Source organism: Meleagris gallopavo, chromosome 2 (assembly GCF_905368555.1).
Source record: "Meleagris gallopavo chromosome 2, MGAL_WU_HG_1.1, whole genome shotgun sequence".
In the NCBI taxonomy this organism is placed as follows: domain Eukaryota; kingdom Metazoa; phylum Chordata; class Aves; order Galliformes; family Phasianidae; genus Meleagris; species Meleagris gallopavo.
In genome coordinates this window covers 95,891,556-95,919,431 of record NC_139405.1, presented here as the reverse complement: position 1 = coordinate 95,919,431, position 27,876 = coordinate 95,891,556, and the positions used below count along the sequence as shown (strand labels likewise).

The 27,876-nt window shown below is 46.8% G+C and overlaps 1 protein-coding gene across 3 annotated transcripts in view; it reads right to left on the bottom strand.

The window, feature by feature from the left end:
• Positions 1–1,318: 1,318 nt before the first annotated feature.
• Positions 1,319–27,876, bottom strand: part of HPCAL1 (hippocalcin like 1) — a 51,993-nt gene continuing 25,435 nt past the window's right edge. For 2 of the 3 annotated variants that reach the window (XM_085218011.1, XM_085218010.1), the window contains 3 exons: positions 4,946–5,348; positions 3,645–3,750; positions 1,319–2,531 (listed from right to left, as the gene is read on the bottom strand). In XM_085218011.1, coding sequence (XP_085074137.1) covers positions 2,434–2,531; positions 3,645–3,750; positions 4,946–5,323 — 582 coding nt within the window. In that variant the 5' untranslated portion in view covers positions 5,324–5,348 and the 3' untranslated portion in view covers positions 1,319–2,433. The remainder of the gene's footprint in view (positions 2,532–3,644; positions 3,751–4,945; positions 5,349–27,876) is intronic. The other variant, XM_085218012.1, reaches the window with a different exon arrangement.

Here is a 27,876-nt window from a genome sequence, read left to right as displayed (position 1 = left end):
TTTTACTAAGTTAGGTGATTTTTCACTAAACATGTAATTTGCAAACATATTCACTTAAATTGCTGGAAAAGTTGAAGTTTTGAAGTTTCCCACTAAGCCCTTAGACACATTTAAGAAGCAGAATGCAGAGCTTTCCCCAGCTGGCACTGTCCTGAAGCTGATGAGCAGCATGGCTCCATCCATCCACTGGGATCACTGACGTTGTTCAGCCTGGGAAAGAAAAGGCTCCTGGGAGACTGTGTTGCAGCCTTAAAGGGAGCTATAAACAAGATGGGGACTGACTTTTTGCATGATATGATAGTGACAGGACAGAGAGAAATGGTTTTAAACTAAAAGGGGAATTTAGGTTAGATGTTAGGAGGAAACTCTACTCGGGGCGTGGTGAGGTGAAAACTGAAGCCTAGAAAAGTATCAAACCTGGGACTGGAACATGTTTTGGGTTCTGGTGAGAACAGTTGGGGTTTTGTCAAACATTGGCTGAAATTCGCTATTCACCAAAGGCAGAAGCAGAAATCAGAAGAGGAGGGATGGCAGGAACATATGAAAGAAGGGCCACTTACAGAAGTAGTCAAATGATGGGAGAAGACTTGATGCATGTCTGAAAGCTACACCAAGCTCACTCTTCCATCCTTAGTATATAAAAAAAGGGACATTGTGCAGTGTTTGAATAAAAATATGCCTGGCTCATGTTAAGGCCCCACAGAGCAGCCATGATCTAAGTACTCGGTCCTCTTGGAGGCACCATGTTCCTGTGTTTCCCAATATTTTTGTGGGTTTTTTTTCCCCTTGGATTACACAGGAAAAGCAGACTCCTGACTGGCTTTACTTCATAGAATCGTAGAGTCATTGAGGTTGGAAGAGACCACTCAGATCATCAAGTCCAACCCAGCCCACCCTCACCATGCCCACTGACCACGTCCCTCAGTGCCACATCCCCACAGCTCTTGAGCACCTCCAGGCACGGTGACTCCACCACATCCACCAGCCTGTGTCAATGACTGACCACTCTTTCTGAGCAGAAATGTTTCCTAATACCCAAGCTGAACCATCAGCATGGTGCAGCAATTGAAAGAAACATTGGTTTAATGGCTCAAATTGGAATTTTTAGTGAAAAAAGTAATGAATGTGTCACTCCACTCAGCAGTGCTGGCATAAGCCTGAGCATGACCCACCAACACATTCTCACTTGGATATTGCAAACACCTCTCCTTTCTACTTAACAGCAAGAGTCAATGCAGCAAGACGTGTCTTGCACAGGGCAGGACAGGGAGCTGGACTCCCCCAACCACACGACTTGGGTGAAAAGAAGACAGGGATGGACAAGAAAAGTAGTCTTTTATTTCAATGAATATTTCTTGGCATTAGGCAGATATTAAATAACACTGGAATGCACGAGACTATTAACGTATCGACAGCAAGGGGAGAGGTGCAGCGAGGTGGAGGACAGCGGTGCGACTCACGTCACCTCAGGTCACTCGAAGCCACTTGACGCAGCGACCACCAGAACGTAGGACTCCACTGAGAAATACAAAATGAGGATTTGCTCCTTTCGGGCCTCCCATTAATACAGTAACGCCGGAACGATCGACAGTAAAAATGAACAAATATTTGCATTCGGGAATTAAACAGAGTGAAATTACCCACAAACTGCTACTCATGCATTTCTTTTGGAACAGCAATTTGCTAATGCATAAATATCACAAAAAAAAAAAGAAAAACAATCATCTCCAAGATTTGAATAAATCACGGACAACTAGAAGAAACAAAGCTGGAGTCTATTTTATGCCTTAAATAGATGACCTAAATATTTAAAATTTTACTTCACCATATATATATAATTTATATATATATTAAAAGAAAGTAAAGACCATTAGATAAGTGCAAGCAATTTTCCTCAAAAAGAAAACTGGAACCATGCCCAGGAAAGCTGCTTTTTTGTTTTTTGTTTTATTTTTTACTGTTTTTTTGTTTGTTTTTTATTTTTAATTTGAACTTTCTACTCTGTTCAGTCCATGTTTTTTCTCACATAGTCACTTCTGAAGCGAAATAAGTTACCTGCCACCTGCTACGTTGGGCCAAAGTCCTACCTAGCGTCCTCCCAAGCCTGTGGGGCACCCCCTTCCCTGCAGCTGAAGTGAAGGGGACACCCCAGCAGAGATACAGCTCTTTGCATCTGCATGTAAACACCATTCAGTTACCCTTACGCGTGCAGAGTGAATCAAAACATTACAGGAAAGCAGAAATGGAGCTGCCGAAGGAGAGCTGCACTGGTGTTAGTGAGGGGTGAGGGGTGAGGGCTGTTTCACTCGGACACACACAATCTGGCAATGGTATCTTATCCACTAACTGTTGAGGAATGATTGAGAAGGCATCCATTTGCGAGCAAAGCTTGTAAGACAAGCTGAGATTCTCCTTGCAAACTGTCCACTCTCATCAGAATTGGCTCGCGCTGCTGGGGTCGCACTGTAACAACCGCACGATGGAGGGATCACTCTTGGCACCTTTGATGAACTCCTCCAGGGACAGCTTGCCTTCAAAGGAGAAAATGTAAAACAGAAAAGAAGTCATTCATCGCCGCCGCTCGCTGCAGCTTAATAAAAGCCCTCTTCTCACAAGCAGTGCATGTATATCTAATCTATTGCAAATGCATCTAGGGGAATTTAGCGTGATGTGCGGCAGCCAAATCCTGCTCAAGCCCTTAAGCCTGGATGCATCTTTCTTCTGCAAAACAATCCCGCATAAAAATGATCATTTCTTACTTAAAAAAGTGCTGTCAAAAGAAACATCAACCGTTCTAATGTCATCAGCAGTTTGCATGGAGCTGAGCTACACAAATAATACAAACACGGGGCTCGGTACTGACTATGTGTGTGCTTTGAATATGATGCTCCTATTGCTACTGTGCTTTAACCCTGACGCCCCACATCTCTGCTTTGCACAGCAAGGGGTGAGCAGTGCAGCCCTGCTGTCTCTGTAGCCCCTCACCTTCCTCCCACTCCCACAGAGCTTTTCCATTTGAGACGCTAAGGCATGAGCCATTCACGAAGGACACCCATTTCATGGCCCAAGCTGCTCACAGGCATTGTGCTTCTGGCTGCTGCCTGGTGCCACCATAGGCCACAAGGCACAGATGCACAGTGCTGGCATCACCAGCTGGGAGCACTGGTTCTCTTCAGGACACTCTCAGTCCGTTGCAGGAATAGGAAAAGTTCCCATGTGGTGCAGCACCCAGGCCAGGTGAAGCAACACAAGAGATGAAGAAGCCATGGCATGCTTCCATCCTAGCTTCAGGCTAATATCACCCAAAAAAGTGTTTTCTGAAGTTTTTGTTGGTCTGAAAAAGAACACTCGTGACCATTAGGAAGTTTATAAGTGTTTCCCTTTCCTTGCAATACCTTAAAGCAAAGTGCAAAGGAGAAGCTGCCGGCAATGTTCTTGCTGAAGTCAAGGGTTAAACACAGCAGGACTGGGAATGTGCCCTGGGGCTGTCGCAGCAGATACCAAAACCTGGCCTTAAAATGCTCTAAAATTAAAAATAGCCTTTCTAGACATAAAGCCACATTGTTATAGGTCTCCTCAACACTAGAGCTAAACCCTCACTCCCACCAAGCATCTCTCCCTTGGGCAGGATGAAGGGATCGTACCGTCATTGTTTGTGTCCATCTGTCTGAAGATCTTGTCTGTTCGCTTCTCTGGAGTGGATTCATCTTCTGGCATTTTCATTACTGATGAAACCATTTTGTAGATTGCCTGCATATTAAAAAAATAAAAAGCTTTAGGAAAAACATGACCCGAGCTGCAAAGCTTCAGGACTGAGAAAAATAATTTAAGCCTGCAGCAATAAAAAGACAGCTGACCCCAAAAGGCAGCTGAGGGACTTTATAAACCAAAACAAATAGGAATTTCTGACTGCAGCTTCTTTCTATTTTTCTTTCCTGTCTTCACTCGCACTTCAAAGAAGCGCCCACGCCACTGGGTGAGGTTAAGAGAAAATCAGGGTTTAGATTAATCTACAAGGAGGTCTGAGTCAGGATACAGGAGTGAAGCGCCAGTGTGAGAATCTGCCTTCTGCAAGGGGCTGAGGGAGGCTGCTGCTTGTTCACGTTCATTTTCAGACTTATACGAAGGCGCATAAAGGTGGACCTCTTTACCCAGTTGAAACACACTGGGGACACCAACTGTGGTGCTTGTTTGGATGCAGTTAGGGGCTGAACCACAGGGTCACATAGTGGTTGGGTGGGCAGGACTTCTAGGTCCATCTGCTCCCACCCCTGCTCATTCAGGGACACTCAGAGCAGGGCGTCCAGCACCCTGGCTCTGTAATGGGACTCGGTAGGTCAGGAGGGTGGTTGGACTCGATGGTCTTGAAATCAAGCTATCTGATGATTTTATTCTAAGTCTGGGTGGCTTCTGAGCATCAATCAAGGAGGAAGACTCCATCACCTCTCTGGGCAATCAGCTGCAGTGCTTGGCCACCTGCACAGCAAGAAGTGCTCCCTGATGTTCAGAGGTACCTCTCGTGCTTCAGGATGCTGAGCTTCCCGCCATCAGGGTGGATGCCACTGACCTGGGACTCAGCCTTCAGGGGACAAGAATATGATATGGTCTTCTAATTTTGAGCTCACGTTGACTCAGATTTGAAATTTCAGAGCCCATGGTATTGAACTTGAGGTCAATCAGGAGAGTAAAATTTGCATTTAGGTCTTTCTGACCCCATCAAAACCCCATTGAGGAATCTCTAGGGAGCGCTGCAAGACTTTGGCTGCAGGCTCGTTGCATAGAGCTGCATCATCTCTTGGGACCTTTGCTCATTTGCACCTCATAGGTCCCACCATGGCCCCAAGCCACCCCTTGAGAATATGATGGGTCTCAGCACCACACACTATCTCCAGCCTCATATCTAGAAGTCACAGCAATAAACATAAAGCCGGAGGCAGTGGCTCACCTGCACTATTTCCAGCATTTCACCACGGCTGATGTACCCGTTGCCATCCAGGTCGTACATGCTGAAGGCCCACTTGAGCTTCTGCTCGAGCTTGCCCCGCGAGGTGACGCTCAGCGCAATGATGAATTCCCTGAAGTCGATGGTCCCATCGCCGTTGGTGTCGAAGGTGCGGAACACGTGCTCGGCGAACTTCGATGCGTCGCCATAAGGGAAAAAATTGGCGTAGATTTTTTTAAACTCCTCCACAGTCAAATGGCCTGTTGGGCAATCTTTTAGGAAGCCCTTGTACCACTCCTGCAGCTCGTGGTCCGTGAACTCGGTGTTCTCGCGCAGGTCCTGCAGCACTTCAGGGCGCAGCTTGCTGTTCTGCTTCCCCATTCTTGCCCAGAGCCTGGTTCAGCTGCTGCCAATGAGAAAGCATCTGTGTTATCTCTGTGATACACTAACACTCCCCCTAGAACAGTTTGAGATGCCCGGGTCCAATTCCTAACCTCCACCCTTCCAAAATTGCTGATTTGCTGCAATGACTGAGCTGGAACTGGTATAGGGACAGCAGTGGGAGTGAAGGAGCTCAAAGAGAGGGTGGTGAGGCCCTGGCACAGCTGCCCAGAGAGCTGCGGGTGCCCCATCTCTGCAGGATGGGGTGGGCCCTGGCAGCCTGAGCTGGTGGGGAGCAGCCAGCCCATGGTGGGGGTTGGGTAGGTAGGCTGTTCTGTCCAACTCAACCACTTCTTCTGTAAGCTCAGTATTCCCTACCACAGGCAAAAAGTTGTTAACCACCTTCTGTTCTGTCAAAAAGTGTAACAATGCACAATAACCAAAGCAGTGTGCCATTGTCCTGCTCTGCATCCCCGTCATGCTTATCCAGAGCCAAAAGAACAAGCACTGAGCAGCACGGCATGCAGACACCAACATCACAAAATATACCAGGGCTGAGCAATTCCCAGAGGTAAACATCCCAGTGATGCATAAGAACCTACAAAAATGTTATAGGTCACAAAAAAATAAGGGGCTGTGCAGCAGAGAGCTGAATTTAACCTAATTTTATTTGCATTCCACTTATTTTGTGTGTTGTCTCAGCAAAGTACAAAATGCACATCGTGTCCTGTGGCTGAATGCTTTGAGACAGAACCCAGCTCAGTGCAGCAAGCTCTGTTATCACTGGCACATCTCTTCACCATAAAAGCTTCAGCCACGAAACTCTACTTCTGCTCACTGCATGGCAGCTTTCTGCAGTTCTCTGGGTGGCTCTGCTTCCTGGAACTTGGTGGCCAAAGGAGGTTTGGAAATGTTTAGTGCCATTGCTTTCCTTTTCCCTTACAAAGGGAGGTCCCTCAACAGCAGGAGCTTAGTTGTTGGAGTCAACACTTCTAAAAGCAGTAAGATGTACTCTATTCTTTGGATGGATGTTCATTTAATCTCACCCTCAAAAGCTTTATATCCCCGTCATCTTTGCATTCAACAAATTACAGGTTGTTTCAATCCTTCCTCCTCTTTTGGATCATTTTATGTCAGAAAAGTAATGTGCAGCGATCTAAACACAACCCTTTTTGCATACGAGCTTTCTGAAAGGCTTCATAATGTGCTCAACCCAAACGTAACCCTGTCGTTGTTGTAACCAATTTGTGAAGAATAATTAAACAACCGACGTTAGTATTAATTTATTAAAGCACATCTCAAAGCCACCTTTGCTGTGCACTGTGTTTCAGGTAGCTCCTCCAAAATGCAATGCTTAAATACCTCATTAATCATGGTAGGAGCCCCCTGCTGCTGGCACCCCACTGACGTTTCGTCCAGTTGCTTTCAGCAGATCACACGTTGGCCAATTTAGCTGCGAAAGCACTTGGAGGATAGCTGCTAATGGATACTGCAGGGAGGGGGCTTGGGATGCTCAGGTCAGTGCTGTGATGAGGGCTGCGGGTAGTTGGGATGTCTGCATGTTGCTGTTCTTTTAAAGAGCCTGTGCTGTCTGAATCCCTTGCCTCAGGGCCGGCTACACACACTGACATGGTTGGAGGGGCTGCTGCTCACACCAGGACCAGGCTGGCTTTTTCACTGCATTCTCTTTGACCTGAGCTCCTGAAGGGAGGCTCCCATGGCATCAGTTAAAACTGCAAGAGGAATGGCTCCTTAGAGAGGCACTTCCTTGTGCAAAACTCCTTGAGTATGGATATAGCCTTAATAAAAGGGGAAATGCCTGAAATGCCTGAATGTGGGACAGCACCGTTCTTTGGCAGAGAAAGTGCACAGTGCACACAATAAATACCCTATATTACCTGTGCCACATGCTTTGCAGGGGGAAAACTAGCACCATTTGTCTCACAGAACAGAACTGAGATTCACAATGGTCCCAAACCTGCAGCATGGTGCCCTTGGGGCTAAGGGAGTCTAGAGCCAAGGAGCAGCGTAAAACAGGCAGCCAGTGCCGCTCCACTGCTCTGAAGTGAGCTAAAATGCAAGAAAAGCTCCCACGGGGGTGGAAGACTTTCTATTAAAACAGCCAAAGCATTGGATCTGTCACTGACGCCCTGGAGTGCAGAAGAGGAGACAAAAGAATTAGCCCACAGGGATACTGTGAGCATTTTGTTAAGAGAGGCTCTGCTTGGAAATGTCATTTTACAGCAGTGGTGACAAAGATTGGCACAGGTTCCAAAGAGGCTGTGGGGTCTCCTCCTTGGAGATCTCCAGAAGACCTGGCTGTGGTGCTGGGCACCTTTCTCTGCACTATGTCTCTGCACTATGATGGGAGGTCAGATGAGGTGATCTCCAAAGGTCCTCACCAACCTCAGCCAGCCTGTGCCTGTATCACAGCCTCTGCATCCCATTTCCTGCAGCCAGGTGCAGATGGCAGCCACAGAGATGTGCTCCATGGGGCAACGGAGATGTGCTCCAGGGGACAATTCAGCAATAGCCACTCCTCAAAAACCCAGCTGGATCCGAGGTTGGCTTTTATTGCAGCTTGATCCCTGTAAAAAAGGGCAGGAAGCCCAAATAAAAGCTTTGGTCCCTTCCACCCAGGAAGGTCACATAGCAAATAGTGCTGCAAACCAGGACTGTAAAGATGGCCCATAATGAGCATGCTTTTCCAGGAGATGGGCATGAGATCTGACCTAGGCTGCAAGGAAAAATGTCCAATTACACAGGCTTGGGGAAGATAATGGACTTTGCAGTGAAGAGCAGATTCTCTTACATGGTTTAATGGCAGTATTCTCAGCAATGAACATTGCACCAGAGAAGCCACAGGATACACAAGTACAATGCTGTAGATATCGGGTCTGTGTGAACTCCTATGGCATGGCAGCATCCTCATCTTCAAAAGTGACACCTCATGACGAAGTTAACAGCAACAAGGAGCTTCTCCGCATCTCTCAGTTAATAACAGAACCAGCTGGACAAACTCAATCCTAATGCTAAGTATCCCCTGCAGCTTTCAGAGCAGGGATGCAACCTCCGGCTGCAGGACGAGCTGCAGGTTCTTCTGCACAGAGAGAGAGCCAAGCGAAACCCAACAAGTCCAGAGCAAACAACACAAATAAATAAATGGGCTCTTTCTCTTCTTTACGTTCAAGGATTAACCCTGCTTTGATTTCATACTGCTTACCTGAAACTTGTTGTCAAGCTGGGGAGTTGGACTAGAAGTCCCTTCCAACTCTAGGGATTCCATGATTTTATTATTCTAAGTTAAACCTTTTTCAAGAGCTCAACAAAAAAGTGCTTGGAAGGAAGTGATTCCCACTTGATCAGCCACAGTCTCTGTTGCAGAAAACTGGGAATCATTTCAGTGTGTACATTGAGCACCATGCAGACAGACACAGTAATGTCCCCAGGGCTACACTCCTGGGAAAGCTGCACCATAAGCATGCACTTGGGCACCAGAAAAGTACCATAAAAATCCCAATTCTATGGCTGGGAACGACCATCAGTGTAGCTGAGTATCCATCCCCAGCTCTCCAAAGAAAGACAGAATTACACAGCTCCAATCCTGCCAAAAGCAATGTCAGGGGAATGCTCCAAGATGGCACATTGATTTAATGGAGCCAAACACAATGTCTGAAACCTTAGACTTAGAAGGCTCTGGATTCCTCCTCCTGTTTGCCACTTTCTTCAGGATTGTATTCCTGATTAACTCAGGAAATAAATTAGTCTGTGGGCACTGAGCACTGATGCACAGAGCTGAGAGCCATTTGGGGTGCAAGCTGCAAGCTGCTAGCCTGCATCCTGCAGAGTTTGGCTGTGGGGCTTCCCCAGCCCCATTGCCCTGCCAACCTTCCCAAACCCACCCTGAAATGCACCAACTGCTGCAAATGAGGAAAACAGGGCTGTGGAGACCTGCACAAGGGCCAGAAAATCTGACAGCTCCTCAGGGAGCTCTCTACAATGTTTTCCAACTCAGAGAGGAGAGCTTATTACTGTAAAGGGCAAATATTCCCAATGCAATAAGAAAAGCATAGAAATATTTTGAGCAAATTAGGAAATTAGGTTAATTTGGGTGGGAGCAGATCAGGCAGGGATGCAGCCTGTCATTTGAGACAGGAAAAGCAAACCATGAGTGGATGTTCCTCATCTCCTCCCTTTGCCCTTTTCTTATTTTTTAATGAAAGCGAGGGAGAAGCAGGCAGCCTTATTCTGCTGCTGGATGCTGTGCAGAGTTGGCAAGGCTTAAAAAAAAAGTTTGGTTTGTTTACACAACATTACACGGCAAGGAAAACATGTCAGCACAATGTCTTAGTATACAAGGTCTTTTTTCCAAGCAGGTTGGGTTGCACGAGGAAAAGCCCACGTCATTTTAATTCAAGGTACTATTGTGATATGTGATTCCAAACAATCTTCCGTGAGTGCAAACCACGGAAACACTGTGTGGTTCCCAAAGGTCAGAGGGAAGGAAAGGACAGAAAGCAGCACAGGTTCAGCCTGAAGAAAAGGGTCCAGGTGCATCTCATTGCGGTCTTCCAGTACCTAAAGGGAGCTTATAAGCAGGAGGGGGACTGACTTCGTACATGGTCTGACAGTGATAGGACAAGGGGGAACAGCTTTAGGTTAAAGGAGGACAGATTTAGGTTAGATGTTAGGAGGAAGTTTTTTGTTCAAAGGGCAGTGAGGCCCTGGCACAGCTGCCCAGAGAGCGGTGGGTACTCAAGGCTGGGTTGGGTGGGCCCTGGGCAGCCTAAAGTCCCTTCCAACCCAACGACTCTGATTCTGTGATTCAGTTTTATTACATCTGAGATCTGAGGAACAAAAAACTGAGCAGTGCCCAGCTACAGTCACACAGAGGCAACAGATTGGTCTCTTTTCCCCTTCTGGCGTACTGAGTCACCATCACAAAGTCCCTAAAGCATTACAGGATGTTCAGTGGCCTACTGACTTCTTAAAAGTCATGTTTGTTTGCACTAAAGGATAGACATGTACTGATTTGAGCAACAAATGCCATCTTCCCACTTTTTACATATCTGTCTCTGCAGAATAATCACAGCCTTGGGGAAAAGGAAACTGAACCAAATTATTTCTTCCACATCACAAGAATTACCAAACTGTGGCAGCATCAAGTGCCAACCAACTGCACCCGAGCAAAGCCCACAGCACCACACATTCACATAGGGAAGATGAAGAGTTTGGGGACAATGACACTTGCAGAAGAGACAGTGACAGCCAATAAGCAGCCCTCGGAGGCTGGTCTGTGAGACCGTTATCACTGCTAATAATGTCTAAGTGGGGAAAAAAATGAGATCTGACATCATTGTTTTCCCAGCTGCAGGTATGGTGCTGAGACTGGGGGCTTTGAGTAACCAGGGGATTCCAGGGGAGCTACTGGAGCTGTCTCTGGCAGGCAGGAGGGCTGAGATGGTTTTCAAAGACTGGTGAGAAACTGAGGGGAAGTCTTACTTAACAGAGGTGTGCTTAGTAAGATGATAAAAAATGTGGGTTTGGAGGAACGCCAACCAGCAACCTCAAACAAAAACTGAACTGGCATTTGTTTAGATGCTTAATGAGACACCAAGGGAAAAAGAAAAGAGGAAGATCGTTTGCCACTAACATTTTCATTGACCAAATACACAATTATTGCTAACAATTTCTACTGCTACTCAATATTTTGTTGCCGAAGTCTCAAACAGAACAAAACTACATCTCTCTATGTTATTCACCTAGCTCTCTACACAAGAGAGCTTTCTGCAACACTGCTTATTTTTATGTATCACCATTTTAATAAAGGACAGAAGCCACCACTTAATTCACCTGCAAAAATAGATTTCACCAAATCATGAACAAAATTCTTCTCAAAACACTGCTTCCTTTCCCCTTCGGTGCAACTACTAATGATAGTAATCTAATTGCTTCACACCTTTATTTTCCTGTTTGCTGAATGAAATAAATACCTAAGTTGAAAACCTATAAGCAAACAGAGTGTTTTGCACTATTTTTCCTTTCTGCACAGGTGTAGAAAACCCTGTAAAACAACAGCTCTGTAAAATAACTGTGTGAGAAGAGCATCCCACCAATATAGTGGTGCGGGAAACCAGCCCAAGCTCTGCACTGGAGGAGGGCATTGCTCAGTGTTTGTGCAGTTGGCTGTGCTAATGTCAGATCTTATTTTATTTTTTATAAGCAAGGAGCCAGAAGGTAAGAGATTACTATTTCTTACAGGGAAGCTATGTATGCAGCACCCAGCTTGGAGGAAAGGGCAGTGCCATGCTGGGAGCTTTATGCACAGGTCAGGTCAGCACAACTTTTGTGCCTTGAGATCATAGCTTCAGCACCTGGTACTAAATCCAGTTTGCAGGGGACAGCTGCAGACACATCCAAGCACATGATGACATTTTTAGGGGAACAAAGAGCAGCTGTGGGACAATCCATTCCCTCCTCTGGCATTTCTGTGTGGCATTCAATACTTGAACGCAAATCAACTCAGGAGCAAACCGTGCCATCCCCAGCCCAGACATCACTTTTCTCATTAACCTCCACCCCGGGGCTCTATCTCAGCAATACCCACATCAAATGTGCTTTCCCGAGCGCTGCGGGGAAGGCTGCCTGGAGCTGCATCTGTCAGCAGGCTGCGCAAGATGGCAAGTGGAAAATCAAATCTAACTGAATTTATTTCTAAGTGATGCCAGTGGTTGCCAAATGGGTGAATTTTCCTCCCTAAATGGGTACGGTGACAGGAAGGAGATGAGCTAGGTTTGAGGCAGGAAGGCCCCAACAGGCATGAAATGAGGAGAGCTGACCTCCCCCTGAGACTACACGTGGGGCACAGCCCGGCCCTGTCATCTCAGTGCCGCATCGGTGAATGGCTTGGCTGGAAAAACAGGAAAACGGTGTCTTCTCTGAATGGTTATGTGGATGGTGGACATTGTTGGGGGGGGAGAAAAAGCTCCACTCATGACACCACCTTAAGATCTCACTTTCAGATAGCGCTATCTTTATGAACTTTGTTTTAGTGAAGGAAAAAGAACGTAACCGGTAGGGCTTTACCGTGCCAGGCTGTGGACAGATAAGGTCTTCTAGGTCTGGCTGTGCCAAGGTACTGCCCTCAGCTGACCTCTTAGGGTGCAGGCACAGCCCTCAGCTGCTCTTTTCCCTTTTCCTTTATCATTCCTGTCACCGAAGAAACTCCAGGCTGTGCCTGGTATCAACCACTGGGCAGCCCCACTTCTAACAGAGCAACAGAAAATCCCACAAAACTCAACATTTTACCTATTTCTCATCTTTCACAAACCTAGATCCATGCTAACAATCAGGTTCCCATTTTTTTTTAATATCCCTTTCCCAAGGATGACACAACTATTTTCCTGGAAATCTGCAGCAACTTTTCTGCGTGGGGAGAAGAAATCCTGTGTGAGAAACCATGTCAACAAGACCTTTCCGTCAGCAGTCCATTTGCGCAACATCAATGCAATAATTTATCATTTAGTTCTTTCCTCTAAGGAGAAACAGGAAAAAAGTGTTTAAAGGACGTGCTGGTGATTAAAAGAAGGGATACACTGATGGAGGACAAAGTGCTAAGTGAAAGGTTCTGGAGTGCTGTGCTCTCCCAGCATGTGCCGACATCACTTTTCAGCACTCATGAAGAAGGCCACTTCCCGTAGCCTTGGAGCCCATGAAGCACACTTTATGCTTATTAAAAAGGGAACATACAACCTCCACGGCCAGGGGAGCCAGCTTCAAAGCTGCTGGAAATAGTTGGCGCCACATAAGAATAGGCAATACCTTAAAAGAATTTCAGGCGCTCACATCCTTGTGAAAACTTTACTTCAGCTTCTTAACCCCCTATCGCAGAGAAGACAGAACATAGCTTGTCAAGTTCATCTGGAGACCTCCCTGTCTCCACAGATTCACAGCTACAACAAAAGCAGCAGCAAACATCCATGGTGCTCCCTGAGGAAGGCCTGCCCCTGTACTTCCTCTCTGCAACACCAGTGTCTTCAATTGCACAAGGAGTGGCAAGGCAAGAGCAGACAGACGGACATTTCTTCTGATTCTCCAGCCCATGCCTCCACTCTTGGGCATTTTGGTGCAGCAGTACTTTGTCTTGGAAAAGGAAAGGAGACCCAGCTAAGGATGACCCTGCCAAACAATAGTGCACTGCCCTGGGCGTTGGAGTGGCTCCAAGGAGGGTGGAGACTGCAAGGAAGCAGACAAAAGCGTCTGCAGAATTTGGATAGAGATCAACATGGAGGAAGTGCTTCCTATATCCTACAGCCCACAGCTTTAAATAGCATTGCTCCAGGGCGCTGCTGAACACCAAAAGGGTTGCCATTGAAAGAAATGGCAGGGCCCCAGCATCACTCCTCCTTGGAGCTCTCCAGAAGCCCCTGGACGTGACGCTGGGCATCCTGCTCTGGGTGTCCCTCCTGGAGCAGGGCTGGGCCTGATGGACCCAGAGATTCCTCCAACCTTAGCCCCTCTGTGACCCTGTGATTTACCCATTTTAAATGCATGTATTCAGTTGTTGCACTTCTTTCCTGCCATATTCTCTATCTTGAGCATCAGCCCTTGTGAAGAAAGCCTTGCTTGCTGTTTTCCAACATACTCAGTGTACTGGAGGAGCACAGTTTGCCTGTAAGCCCAATACAGGAAAATCTGTGCTGTGCCTAAGTTGTTTAAATCTGCATCTCAGGCATTTGCAGTGGGCTGGATGATTTCATAACGGAAAATGAGGGAGACTAGGGACGAAATCACAGGTTTGGAAAACAGCAGGCTAGAGACATTAAGGTGCAATGTGGGGAAAATATATTCCAAATTATACTCAAGAAACAAAACCAAAGACATAGGCAGGTCAGAAAGAGCAGAACTGCGCACACATGCTCTCTGGTAAGGAATAGCACTACTTTGAAACGCTATTGAACAAACAAACTTCAGCTTCCTGGAGGAAAAAATTACTTCATGAATGGTTCTGCACAAAGCAATTACCCACTAGCTTGGAACAGACGTCTGTGGTTTCAACCTGCCGAGATAGCCATCGAAACTGCACTTGTTCCAAAACTGAGAGAGATTAAGAGATCAGCTCCTCCTTTCTTTTACAAAGGAGTGAAGGAGCCCAAACTATTTGTCATAGCAATTATCTGCCAGGTTCTGGGTTCAATGGACAACAAAATGTGCTCGGTAAACGTACAGTTGCTATAAAGCTGCCAGCTTATCTCTAGTAATTCATATTAAGGCAATACTGTGAGCACTCAGCTGAGAAGCAGCTGTGTTGTGCTGAAGTCAGACAAAGTACAGCAAGGAACAGCCCATGGCAATGCCAAATTCATGGCTAGGGTGAGTGGCATGGAGGTGCCTGAGTGCCAATGGCTTCCACACAGTGCTATGTATGATCCTGCAATACAGTTTTTTAATAGTCCTAAGGGTGAGCTGCCGCTATTACAAACACCATAACACTGAGGAGCTCAGAGACCATCATTCCCACACCACTGTTCCCCTCATGCCCTACCTGACTGGCTTCCCACCCCCTCCCAGACATCTTTTTTCCTTTCTCTGTGCCTCTGGCCACCAGGACTAACCGCACCATCTCGGATGAGACCTTGCCCCTACTTGCACAGTGACACTGCGTTCTCTTATCTGTGCTGGGAACCCATCCAAGAAGGGGATTTGTCTTTTCCAGGGCTGCTTCGGGTCAATCTGTGTTTGGCTGAACCAAGACTGTTCCCCATGCCCACCATGGAGCATCCTCTCCCCTCCTTACAGATAAGGGTGCATTAATGCAGTGGCACAGAGCTCCCCTGAATCCTGTGCCATTTCTCTGACCTCCACCTGAGGGTTAATCAGCTGTTGAAACCACATCCTGACTTTCTTTTATGTTAATGACAAATGGCAACTCTGTGGCATCAGATATTTTCTCCTGCACTCCCAGATGCATCTACACCGATAACCAGTGAGGTCGAATGGAAGCGATGAGAAGCTCAGTGGAAAAACAACGTAAGAAAGAAATGTTCCAGTTTGCTTCTGGAACATCTCCACCAGCACAGCCATCTCCACTGCAGGGCACGCAGGGAGTTGTCAGTCTCTGCTCCAAGTGATCAGGAGGGACACGTCTGCCACCCATCCCACACAGGCAGGCAATAGTGCGGCATTTGTTTCATAAAAAAACCACCCACTCAGGCTTGTACAAAAGCAAACAAACAAACCTAACCACAGCCTTAACGATGGGAGACCACAATCGCTCTCTGTTTGCTGTTAATTGGATACGTGTACTGGAAAACATTTTCAGCAAGTGCAGCTTCTCACATCCACGTATTTGTACTTTATACATCATCCAGCTGTTGCTTTGCTTTTTCCTTCTGAAAAGAGACTAAGATCTGGCCCAGCAGAGGAACAGCTGTAACAACCCGAGAGGCCACTAGGCAGAATGGTTCACTTAGAAAATAAAAATGGGTCTTTACCAGAGCAGCAAAAGAGACAAAGGTTGTTGGAAACATACCACTGAGCACTTCTAGCAGGCTGCAGTGTGACCAGCTCAGTAAATGCTCACACCCTTACACATGTACGGAGTTTGCGCTCAAGAAGAGCAGACAGCCAAAATGTGCTCTCTGCTGCTTCTCCCCGTGGCTGAGTTGTGGTAGCAAAGGCACACACCCTCCCCTTGACAAAAGCAACCTCACTTCACACACTCTGCACGAGTACCCTCAGGTCCAGTTGTTCACCAAAAACCCAGCAGCACTACCTGCATGTGGGCACCACACTAGGGCCAGGAGCAGCCAGAGGCCAACAGAGCAGCGCAGCTCTGGCAGTGTTGCCTCCTGAACCAAGCTTTCAAAACCCACACGCTTGGGCGTGCTGCTCTGTAAAATGCATACGTAGAAATAGCCCACGGTGTGGTGAGGTGCTGAGCGCCCACTGCCATCACTTGGCTACAGGTTGCCTCCAAATCCATCCTGGCAGGCACAGAGAAGGAGCCAGGGATGAAGAGAAGCTGCCTGATAAATGGCAACACGTAGCACAGCTGAATGCAATATCCGCTTCCCCTGCTTCAAGAGGCTGTGGACTTCTTTCCTACCATTGCCTCTCAGCTCATAATGTATCATTGTGCTCACCCAGACTAACAATACTAGATGGTCGTGTCTTAAAGTCGAAGAACGCTTATCCCTCTCTGGATACTGGAATTCTGCTTACCTTCATCAAGCAGCGGTGCCTATACCTGTTCATGCACAGTATAAATAGCAGCTACAAATCGTCACAGCTTCTGGCATCCAGCAAGTACAGGTTTTGGCACCTGATGTCACAGGAATGAGCTAAAGCACAATACAGCAGCCCATGGGGAGAGCTAGCATGAGGGCACAGACCATGGTCCTTATGTAGGAGACTGAAGCAGGCTGACAGGACTGTGGGTGCCCTAACCCTGGAGACGCTCAAGGCCAGGTTAGGTGGGCCCTGGGCACCCTAGCTGGTGGGGAGCAGGCAGCCCACGGCAGGGGTTGGGATCTCAGTGATTAAGTTTGCCTTCAACCTAAGCCATTCTGTGACAGGGCAATGCCACAGCTTCATGTCTAGAAACTCCACTTCCACGCTTTATTTAGTTTTATTTAACAAATTCAAAGCATAAATGCCAAATTTCAGGCTCAGTCACAACTCTCCCACTAAACAAACTGGCTACTCAGATCATTAATGCACTTGAGGATAACTGCACATCCTCCTGTTTACACTCTGCTAATCTCTACATTTCTCAGCCTGATAATAACACCAAAAAAATCCACTTTCAGTTTCTGTCAGGAGAAAGCTTCAAGAATTCAAATGCTCCAGGGATCCTTTTTTTTTAATTAGAAATACTGTTCTCAATATACTACTGAGTTTAGGCAACCAAACAGATCTGCAGAATTAAACATGCAACAATATAAACCTGCTGCTTCTGCCTGGAACCACTCCTTCCTTCCCTACGAAGCGGTGGCTTTACTGGGGAAGTTCTTCATCGAAGCACAGAGGCCAAGTGATGCAAAGGGGCTAAAGACACGTCAAGGAGAGCAGGGAAGGTAATGCCTAAGTCAGTTATGTAAGCGGGGAAGCGTGGGGTGAAGGAACAGGAGGACACTGCGGGACGGACGGCAGCGAGCCTCCAAAAGCTGATAAAGAGCTTTGGCAGGAACCAGCCGCCCCGCCACAGCGGGCTCCCAAACGGCGCTGATGCTTTCACTGCGATCTGTTTTCTAACGCTGATTTATTTTTGTTTGCTTAGTTTGCTGCTGAAGTGCCTATGGACAATGATGCTATTAAGCTCTTATTATAGCATGAGATTAGTCTGGGTTTCAGTTTCTGCTGAGCCAGCTCATTTCCTTCTACATTCATATACCGGAACAGATGCTAGAACACAAACGGGCAGTCATCATAACAGCATAAAAAAAAAAAGACTTTTCATATAGCAGGAGTTAAAATTATTCTTTTTCACAGCTTTAGCCAGGACAGTTCAATAGCCTGTTCCTCAGACTAATTACAGGGCATTTAAGAGACACACAGCTATTACATAGCCTTTTCTTTAATAACAAAAAGAACACACCCCAAAATATCAGAATAACAACTGACTAACAAGAAGACTGGTCCGACTGGCTGGATAAAAGCCTTCAGAGAAGCCAAATACAAAAATGACTTTTTTCCCCTCCTGTCATGCAAGTGCCTCAGGTGAATGTGGCACTGGCTTTGTACACCGGATTGGACTGCAATTAGTCACACAAGTTCATCGTGAGTTAAAATCACTGGATATCCTAAGAGCATCCCTATGCTGCAACTGGTTCTTTCCAAACAGGAAAAAAGAGATTTAGGTTAGATATAAGGAAAAAGTCTTTTAATTTGAGGGTGGTGAGGCATTGGAACAGGCTGCCCAGTGATGTGGTTGATGCCACAACCCTGGAGACTTTCAAGGCCAGGCTGGATCAGGCCCTGTGGTATCCCTGCTTGTCACAGGGGAGTTGGACTAGATGGCCCTCAGAGGTCCCTTCCAACTCTAAGGATTCTATGATTCTATGAATAACTCACCTTCCATAAAAACCCACTTCAGGACTGCAATTCCAACCCAGTACAACAGTGTCCAACCCATCCTAATGTCCTCAACCAAGTCGCCAAGGGACCATTTCCTCCCCATCCCCAGCCTGGGCCATCCCCAGCATGGGTGGATGCACCCATGTGAAGCACAGGGCTGGGCAGCACACAAAGCCACACCCTCTTGAACTTTTAAGGGGGGAAAAACAAGATGGAAAGACATCAGAACCATTCATAAGAATGAGATGGTGGATCACTGAACGAAGCCACCTCACCTTCTTGCTCAGCACAAAGTGCTGCAGAATGCAACAGACAGTGGGGATGCCTATAGGAGGCAGACAGCCCACAAAGAACCAGCAAGCTGTGAAGTAGAAATGCGCAACCTAAATATACAGATGATATATACACCAGTAGAAACTGAATTAGGATGAGAAATGCTGATTAAGCTTAGAAAGGGTTTCAGAGCAATCTTTCTAAATCACTGGCTGTTGGATTTGAGAGTAGCAAGGCAGAGCAATGCATGGAGAAAACTCAGTTAGCTCCCTGGTCTGAGAACATTATCAGCATCTGCATGCCCACTGCAAGTCCACCGGAGGGTGCAGTTTGATTTTTGGTTTATTTGGTGTACCTCTGAACCCCTTGCTGTTGCTCTGCTCCTGACCTGTTTGACCCCAGCACAGCTCAGAAGGATGCCTGCTGTCCTGCTCACTCCTCCCGTCTGTCCCCAGGATGGCACAGCAGTCCTATGGCTCTATGGCTTGAGCTGCCCCGGCTGCTGCCACCACTCATCAGGAAGTGCAGGCTTGTGGGGAGCTTATTTTTAGATCTTTTTTTTTTTTTTTTAAGCACAAAGCCAAACATGCACACACAAGCTGCTTGTTCACTCTCATTCTGTTCATGCTTTATGTTCTTCCTATAGTCAGAAATTGGAAGAAACCATAACATCGCTTCTGCCTATATCACCTCGCATAGAATGCCCATTTCTATCCAGGCAAAAACAGGAGCTTCTTGGAACACAGCGCTACATCTCCAATGAGGAGCTGCACAGAGCACTGCAGGCTGTGGTGCTGTGGAAACTCACACCTGGCTTCCACCTGGGAAAAGGCACAGGGCAAGGCCCCCCCAGGAGCCCCAGGCTTTCATCTCAGAGGCACAGGCTGAAGGTTCCTGGAGTGATCAAGGCCTTTTACTCAGAGCCAGGGGGATGGGTCACACACCCATCATGGGAACTGCTGGTACAATGCTGAGCTTCCCTCTATGGTAAAATAAAAGCAAACATTTGAAACGACAGAATATCCCAAGTTGGCAGGGACCCTCAAGGATCACTGAGTCCAATCTCCATCTGCACACAGCACTACCCAAAATCCAAACCCCGTGTCTAAGAGCGGTGTCCAAACACTCCTTGAATTCCAGCTCTCACTGCCCTGGGCAACATGTTCCATGCCCACCGCCTTCTGGTGCAGACCCTTTCCCTAACCCCACCTGACCCTCCCCTGAAACATAAGTCTGAACTACGTGACACTGAAAGAAGGCATCAGAGTCATTTCTAGTATGTCACTATTGATTTTTACCTCTGGGATAGGGGATACTCAGTAGCTATGCCATTGCATGAGCACTCAGAGAAGAACTGGGCACCTTCGTGTACTCCAAATGGTCATCAGACTCACAGGCTGTGCTTCCAGAACCTCAACAATAATAATTTGTCAAATTATGAATATATGAATATTTAAGAATACAAAATTAATGGATACCACTACTTATTAGTATAAACTTATATTTAAGAGCATAAAAAGGTAGAAGCTAAGACAGTTAGGACACCTCAGCCGCCCAGTGGTCCTCCACACTAGGACAAAAAGTAGACGTAGCACAGCCTTGCAGGTACCTTTAGTAATTCAAGAATCTTTTGTTATAGCTGGCAAATATTCCTGTACATTTTAAGCAGCAGAGGTGACTCGTGAATATCTTCTCCCAGCCCAAATCAACAAATCTGTTGTAAAAGCCAGGCTGGTAGACTTGCAGAAAGGCTCTAGGGCAGCAGATGACATTAGCTAATAAACACTTTATTCCAGGCCAACCCTGTTGGCCCACTAAGCCAGCTGGGTTTTCTAAGCAGGTCAGCGCTCCATGGTACCCAGGAGGAAATGGATCAGCTGTGCACAGCTGTGCCCTCCAGCCAACAGACAGAGACATGAGCAGCACAGTCTTCTGCCTCAAACCTCCTCACCCCACATGATGTTGGAAGCATGTTCTGAATGCACCACCATGCAAAGCAAAGTTCTCCAGAACTGCAACGTCTTCTTTCCAGAGGTTTTCTTGCAAGTTATATATATAAAAATGAAAAGCAAGCAACCAAAAAACTTTGTACAGTAATTAGAAGCAAACTAAGAGGACACTGACTATAGCTGCCCACAGCGTTTGCTGTACTAGAGATGGAGTGACTTCAAACAAATATCATGGCGAGGCTTCAGCTGTCATTAGTCACCTTGCTGGTATTTTATCAGCTTCTGCACAGTGCTTGTGCAGCACCCTCTGGAAATGCAGCACAGCATCCACTGCCAAGGTCAGCCAAGAAGCCAGATACCACCTTGCTTAAAAATGGAAATTATTTGTTCTGTGGCAATAAAGAGGCATATTTCTGGGCAACAGGGAAGCTGCATGATGTGCCCCTGTGCCTCCTGTTCCTTGAATGCCCATGCATTTAAGTGCCTTGGCACTCACACATCAAGCTCTTTCCTTTCCCACCTTCAGTGAAGCCTACAGACTACTCCAGCAACAGCTTAATGGACTGTGTTTATTGCTGCATCCTTCACTTTATAGGTCAACATATACCAGAAAGCTAGCAATTCTCAGCTAATCAGATTTCCATGCAGACTGACAAATGGCTCCCAATAAGAATATAAAAAAAACCCATAAAATAAACAATCCCTGTAATCAAGTAGCTGGATGTAATGCAGTAAGCGTGCAGAAAGCTCACACACTTTACTAACGCATCTGTTTGCACTCTGTGGCAGCATCCTGAGGCTGGTGGTGCTGGGGGGGACCCCCGACTGGGCACGAAGTATCTGCCCACATAGAAGTAGTGCTGGTCACTAATGTTTGTGCTCCAGAAACAATGTGTATCTTAAAACAAAATCACTAGCAGTTCTTTGACATACCATTAGTGCGCTTGCACAATGCCAAAGCCTGAGCTGAAAGCCAACTGAAATGATGCTTACAAAAGTCTTTGCTCCACTCCTGGATAAAACCAGGCTGGCAACTGCTATGAGACAAGTCCTTTTTATCTACTCAGCCAGCCCCCCCGCCCCATAACCACAAACTGACATCAGTGACAGGATGCTTAAATTGGCCTTCCCGTGAAAAGCAAGCAAATCTTTCTACCCTGCCTCTGCAGCTCTGCTCTATTTCGTCCTTCCAAATCCAAGTCCTACACACACAACCACGCCTTATCCCAAGACAACATTCTCAGGGACATAGTAGAATGGATGAATCAACGTAGATCAATGTATGAATCAAAGTAGAATCAATGGAGGTCCTCAAGAGGCAATTGGACTGAGTCTTAGATAAGTTCATCCAGGCTCTCTTTTCCCAGGAAAGACTGGATCTGATGAACTTTCAAGGTCACTCCAAACCTGGGTTGTTCTATGTTCTGTGTTTCAGAAAGCTCACTCATCACAGAGAAGAGCTTGAGAAGTTCAAGTAAACCACTTCCACACATCCCACCTCTCCTCCACCGGAGCACTGTTGGCTGCGGGCACTTCACACCCCAAGAGCCAAACCATTGACCCCAAGAAGCAAGTGAGCCAGGAGAAGACAGATGCTGAACAAAGGCAGGCAGAACATCATGAACTCCTGCTCCACAGAGGCCCTCAGGTGGCTTTAAAGAATGGCCAGGACTCCCAGCTGAACACCAGTGTTCCTGGAGGTCTGGCACCCGAGCTGCACAGGTAAAGGGGATGGCAAACCTGCCAAGGTCCCAGATTAGGAGTGAAAGAAAAACCCATGTACACAATACTCTTACTGCAGCTATAAATAGCCCCCTCTGAACCTAAGTTTTATATGCTGCACTGATACTCCCGACTTAATAGGATTTGCTGGGTAGCCTGAACCAGTTCTGGCTGCACGGGGCAGCCTGGCCCAGCAGTGTGGCAGCGTTTTCACAAACTGTGCACAGGGAAAGCAGAGAGAGCAGGGCACAAACCTGTTTTTGGTGTTGCATTCAGGCTAAAGCAGGAGAAGATCCTGAAAAACTCCTGAAGGGCCATAAGGAGGTGTGCATGTGCAGCACGATGGGCAGAAAACTTCCAGGCAGCAGTTTCAAAATAATGAGCTTATCCTATGGCTGGGTCACAGATACTCCTGTTTCTGTGACAAATGCTATTTTTTTCTCCTTTCTACTCATCCTAGAATAAGGGAACAATGCTCCAATAAAATATGCTTTATAGAATCCGTCATATAATTTCAAATATTCGATTACTTCTCTGCGCTACCTCATTATGTCATCTCACTGCCTGTAAGTAAACAAAACCAATTCTCCTGCTAATGAGTCAGTACCTTATCCAAACAGCCCAAGATAAGGATCTAAACCACTCCTACGTTGCTTGTATTCCTAACAAATAAATCCCTCCCTGCTTGGGTTACTGCCTGTTAACCTGAGTACTGGGAACCAAGTAAATAATCTTTTAAATAATCTTTTATTGTACAACATCCACCACACTGCCTTTGTCTCAGGGCATTTCACAGCTGCTAGTGGTGCTGAGAAGCTGGCCCAGGTCCTGCCTTTACCCTCTGAGTGCCGGTCCCGAGGCTGAGCTGTGGTGCCAAACCTGTGCCCACCTGTGCAGGACCAGGTAGGGCAACTGCAGACTGCTACATGCTGCAGGCTGCTGACCCAGTCTGCTCAGGATAAGTTCAGAAGCAAGCCTATTGCTCTAGGCACGTGGCATCTCTAAGGCTCAGGGATGCTGTCTCTGTGTGTGCAGCACTCCTGGGCTTTTTTGGGGATGAGGTTTGGCCATTGGGAGCACTGGGAATTCATAACGCAGAAAAAGAAAGAATAAAGCTGACCTCAAGCTGCTTCAATACACTCACTCTGAAACCAAAGTAGCAAAGACGTGACACATCATTTTTTCCTACCGCAATCTTAACTGTTATGGAAAATGCATTAGCAAAGAAAGGGCCCAGCTCATGAGCTAACCTCACCTGCCTGCTCTGCATCTGCTTCTTCAGCATGCACTGCACGCCACGGAAATCATATACTCAGTGTTTGCATGGATATCCAGGAACCCTGGGCAGAAGTGATTGTAAAGAGGCATGTAGTTTAAAATTTCATTAAAGAAACGGCTATAATACAATCACAAGTCACTCGATTCACCGGAGGCTGAATGTTGCTAAGGAAAGTTATGAGCCTCCCCCTGCAAATAACCTTATCTACCTGCAACAGCCGTTTTTGCTGTTTTTATTCAGCACATGTATGAGCTCAGTCAGGTGATCCTTGAAGAGTTTAAAACAAAGAATAAAGCAGAATGTAAACGGCCTCAGCAAACCAAGCAAAATGCTGCTAAGAGGCTCTTCTGGCTACACCTCATGCCCAGCCTTCTTCTCAGGAGCCTTTTCTGCAGGAGATGGAAAGGCAATCTGCTCCCCAAGAGCTGGGCAGGATGGATGACGGATTGGTGGCTCGCACTGCAAAATCAATTTGCTTCATTCTGCACAAGTGCTAATTTGGCTCAGGGGGAGGGGGAAAAAAAAAAAAAAAAAAAAAAGCAGAATGGGAGGCAAGGAAAATGCTTGAATGTTAGATTAGGCCAACTCCTCAGCTAGAAAATCTAGATTAAATTAAGCATTCCTGCAAATTTGTAATAGAGGAACAAATGGCTCCCATCTGGAAGCTCAGCAAATTAACTTGGATCCTGGTTAAGAAGACAGCAGCAGAGCCTGCTTCCAGAAATGTAAATATGCAGTGTGCATTTGCAATCCAATCAACAGGCTAAAAATGTAAAGCAACTCAGAGTGGAAATCTGATTTGGTGTCTACCCTCTTAATGGGAAATAAAACAAGAACTCACTGTAGACACAGCAATCTGGACTCATTCCTCCTGCTCAGAAAGATGCTGCAATATGAGTGTGCAGCAAGGAATCCTTCAGCTGCTTTGGATTGCAGCTCCTGCTGGGGCTGGCTTTCCTCCCTTGCACTCTGCTTCTTCATCTCCTTTTCCATCCCATGTCTCTGGCCATACTGTTTTCAGTTCTCTGTTTTCACTTTCACCACTTTATTTGGTCCTTGTTGTTAGAGTATTTGAGCTTCTCATTGCCTGAGGTGTTTCCTTTTGGTTTTCTGGTAAGATATGAAGTGCCCTCAGGGTGCAGACAGAGAACTCACCCAGGGGCTCAAGAACAGAGCTAAATTTGGCTCAGAACAGGACAGCCTCTGTGCCAGCAGGGGGGAGTAGCCCAGGGAGATGAAGTGGAGAAAGCAGGAGCCTGTTTTAGATGCTCCCTGGAGGTGCCCACATCCCTCTGGGCTGCAGGGAGCCTGTGGAGACCAGGCTGAGCCTCCTCACACCATCCCCAGGAGCCTGCTTTCAACCCCACAAAAGGAAGGAAAAGCCATTACAAGTTAATGTCATCCATATGGTTCAAGAACTGATACTGCAAGGGAAGTTTTAGGATGTTCTGCCCCCAGAAAGCGTGCATGGAAAAAGGATGTTTCTCAGTGGAGGAGGTACGGCCGTCTGTGATCACAGCAGGCATGGCTGAGATTTTTAAACTAAAGGAAAAAAAAATCCTCTAGAGAGAGGATAATCAGGAAAATCAGTTAATTCCCACATCTGGTTTTAATAAACAGACGGGGAGATTGGTAAACGTGGACAAAAAAGCACATAGTGTCATCTAAACTTCGGAGAACAAAGAGCACATTAACATCAACAGCGGCAGTCAGATAGGATGGTGGATAATTAAGCAGATGATGAGTAAGAAACAAGAGCAGGCATCAACATACTGACACTGGGAGCCAGGGCAATACAGCAGAAGAGCCAGCAATGGAAAAGCCAGGAAGCAGAAGTGGTTTTAGAGGAAAAGCAGTCCAGGAGAGGGGAGCAGGAGGGACATGAGAGCCCCACAGTGGGACTGCACAACAGAACACAAGGACCACAAGAGATAGAAGTGCCACTAGGGGTCACGTTCTGGGGAACTGCAACTGTCCCAAATGTTAAAGCAAAGAACATAATGTTGAGAACTGACCACAGGTATTCTTGGAAGCAGCAGGCAGTGGGTTTAGTCCTCCAGCTGCTGAAGTAGAACAGGGTGATGCTAATTCAGACACTGTAAGTAGCTGTAAGTGCTCACAGAAAGTAACTGACACAAGCATGGAGCAATGGGTTAAGTAAGCAGAAAGAAACCCTGACTGGAAACACAGTCATTAACATTTTCAATTTTCAATAAGCTTAGAGGAGTCCAAGGAACTTAGTAGAGAAGTAAGCTGGGTAAAATTGTAAGGAGCTTCATGTGTCCTTATGGTAAAGATGAAAATAGGAAAAGAAAAGAAACCAGTTGGTATCCCAAGCAAAGTGGGGGGACTTGCTGGGAACAATTCTCAATCTGACTGACTAAATACTCACCAAAACAGGGATACTGGGACTCATCAGAGTGCCTATGAGGAACAAAAAGGAACGCAGCAAAGACAGCTGTGTCACGGAGGTCGGGAAGCCAAGGGGTAGAGAGAAATTGCCAAAGTTAAGCTGAATTAGATCACGCCAATGAAAATAAAGAGCAAAGACCAAAATGTTCTTCAGCGATACAAATAAAAAAAAGAAGCGAACTTGGCTGATACTTCTAAAACTGAAAGCACCAGAAGAGAGAGGAGTTTTGCTGTCGCTGCATCAGGATGGTGAACAGCAGGTGGAAAGAAAAAACCCGCAACGCTGACAAAAAAAACCCCAACCTTTTAGAACAGCCTGTAAGTTTACCCTGAAAGTGGGACAGTTTTCTACCAGGGAGGGAGGTGAGGCATTTCCCAACACGGCAAGCACCCAGAGAGGACCCCCTTGGCTTCTGGATTGGAAGTCCACCCTCCCGCCCCCCACAGCAGCACCGGGCTGACCATGCCACCAGCATGGCTACTAAAAGCTGCTCTTTCCAGCTTTGCTGACCACCACCCGCTCACAGAGCGACTGACACAACAGGTTGCTGAAAGAGTCTCTTGATGCACGGAGAAAAACCTATCTTAAAAAATAAGATTAAACGAGATTAATTGCCACCTGCGGCTTCATCCCTCGGCACCCACAGCCAGGACTGCTATTGGTGCTCTCCTCAGCGCCTTCACATCCCGTCTCTGACCTCCGCAGTGCATCCCCTGCCTGATCCCTCTGGCAGGAGCTGCAGAGGCTCCCACACCTGGCAGCCCAGAGCAGGTGTTTATTTCTAGCTGCCACTAATCTGATCTCTTTGGGGACAGGTACAAAGGGCAGACCAAACTCAGCCTGGCTGTTGTTGGGTAAGAGCAGTCTGGCTCACATTTACTTACTCAAATTTGGTAGCAAATAGGCTAAGACTACAAACAAGCTTTGCCCTGAATAACCCTAATGTCACACAGGTGTCTGCCTGGAGCTCATTTCCCCAACTTTGGTACCTGAGCAGAAGCCAATTGCATCATTGATAAGCACTCTGCCACATGCAATCAAGAGAAAGGCGATTCATTTACCTGAGAGAGCTGCCTCTTCTTGGATTAAACCAAAAACCACAGGATGAAATGGATGTAAAACCTCCAGCACTGAAGTGTCACCATCAGAGCACAGGGCTGCCTTTAGAGAAACGGAAACTATCCCTAGCAAAGAGCTGTAGTTCTGCCACAGAGCAGCACCAATTTCTTTGCAACGAGTGCTGCTGTGTAGTTGCACCAAGACAGCGCTCAACCACGCCGCTGGCACTGGCCACGTGGCTGCAGGTCATTGGGAGTCACAGCCTGCACAACAACACTGCTCCCACCACACAGACCTATTCTTGTCCAGCTTACCAGGAAAACAAGATGGGTGTTGCTGGAAGAACAGCAACCAGAATAACTTGAGGAAAGGGTAAGAAGCTATATGAGTAACCGTGTGACTTATGCCCAGCTCCTCTGCTGCTCACCACCTCCCAGCCAGCTAGACCGGGTGTAGGCTGAATGTATCACTGCTATTCCAAGTAATGAAAAACAGCTTAACCTTCAACCTGCCAAATGCTCGGGGGACATCTCCAACAGAATGACAATTAAAACCAGAGCTAGCACATATGCAAGTGAGCAGACATGAGGCTTTTCTGAGTCAGTTGTTCTGATGCAATGCAATAAGTAGCACTGTGACTTGAAGCTGCAAAAATGTTAAAAACGTACGAGTTTCCAGAATGCACAAGAAACCAAACTGAAGCCTTTTCTGCAGCCCTACAGTTAGTTCTGCCTTGCCTTCTGTCTCACAAATCATTGCACTGCAGAGCATTTAGCCACCT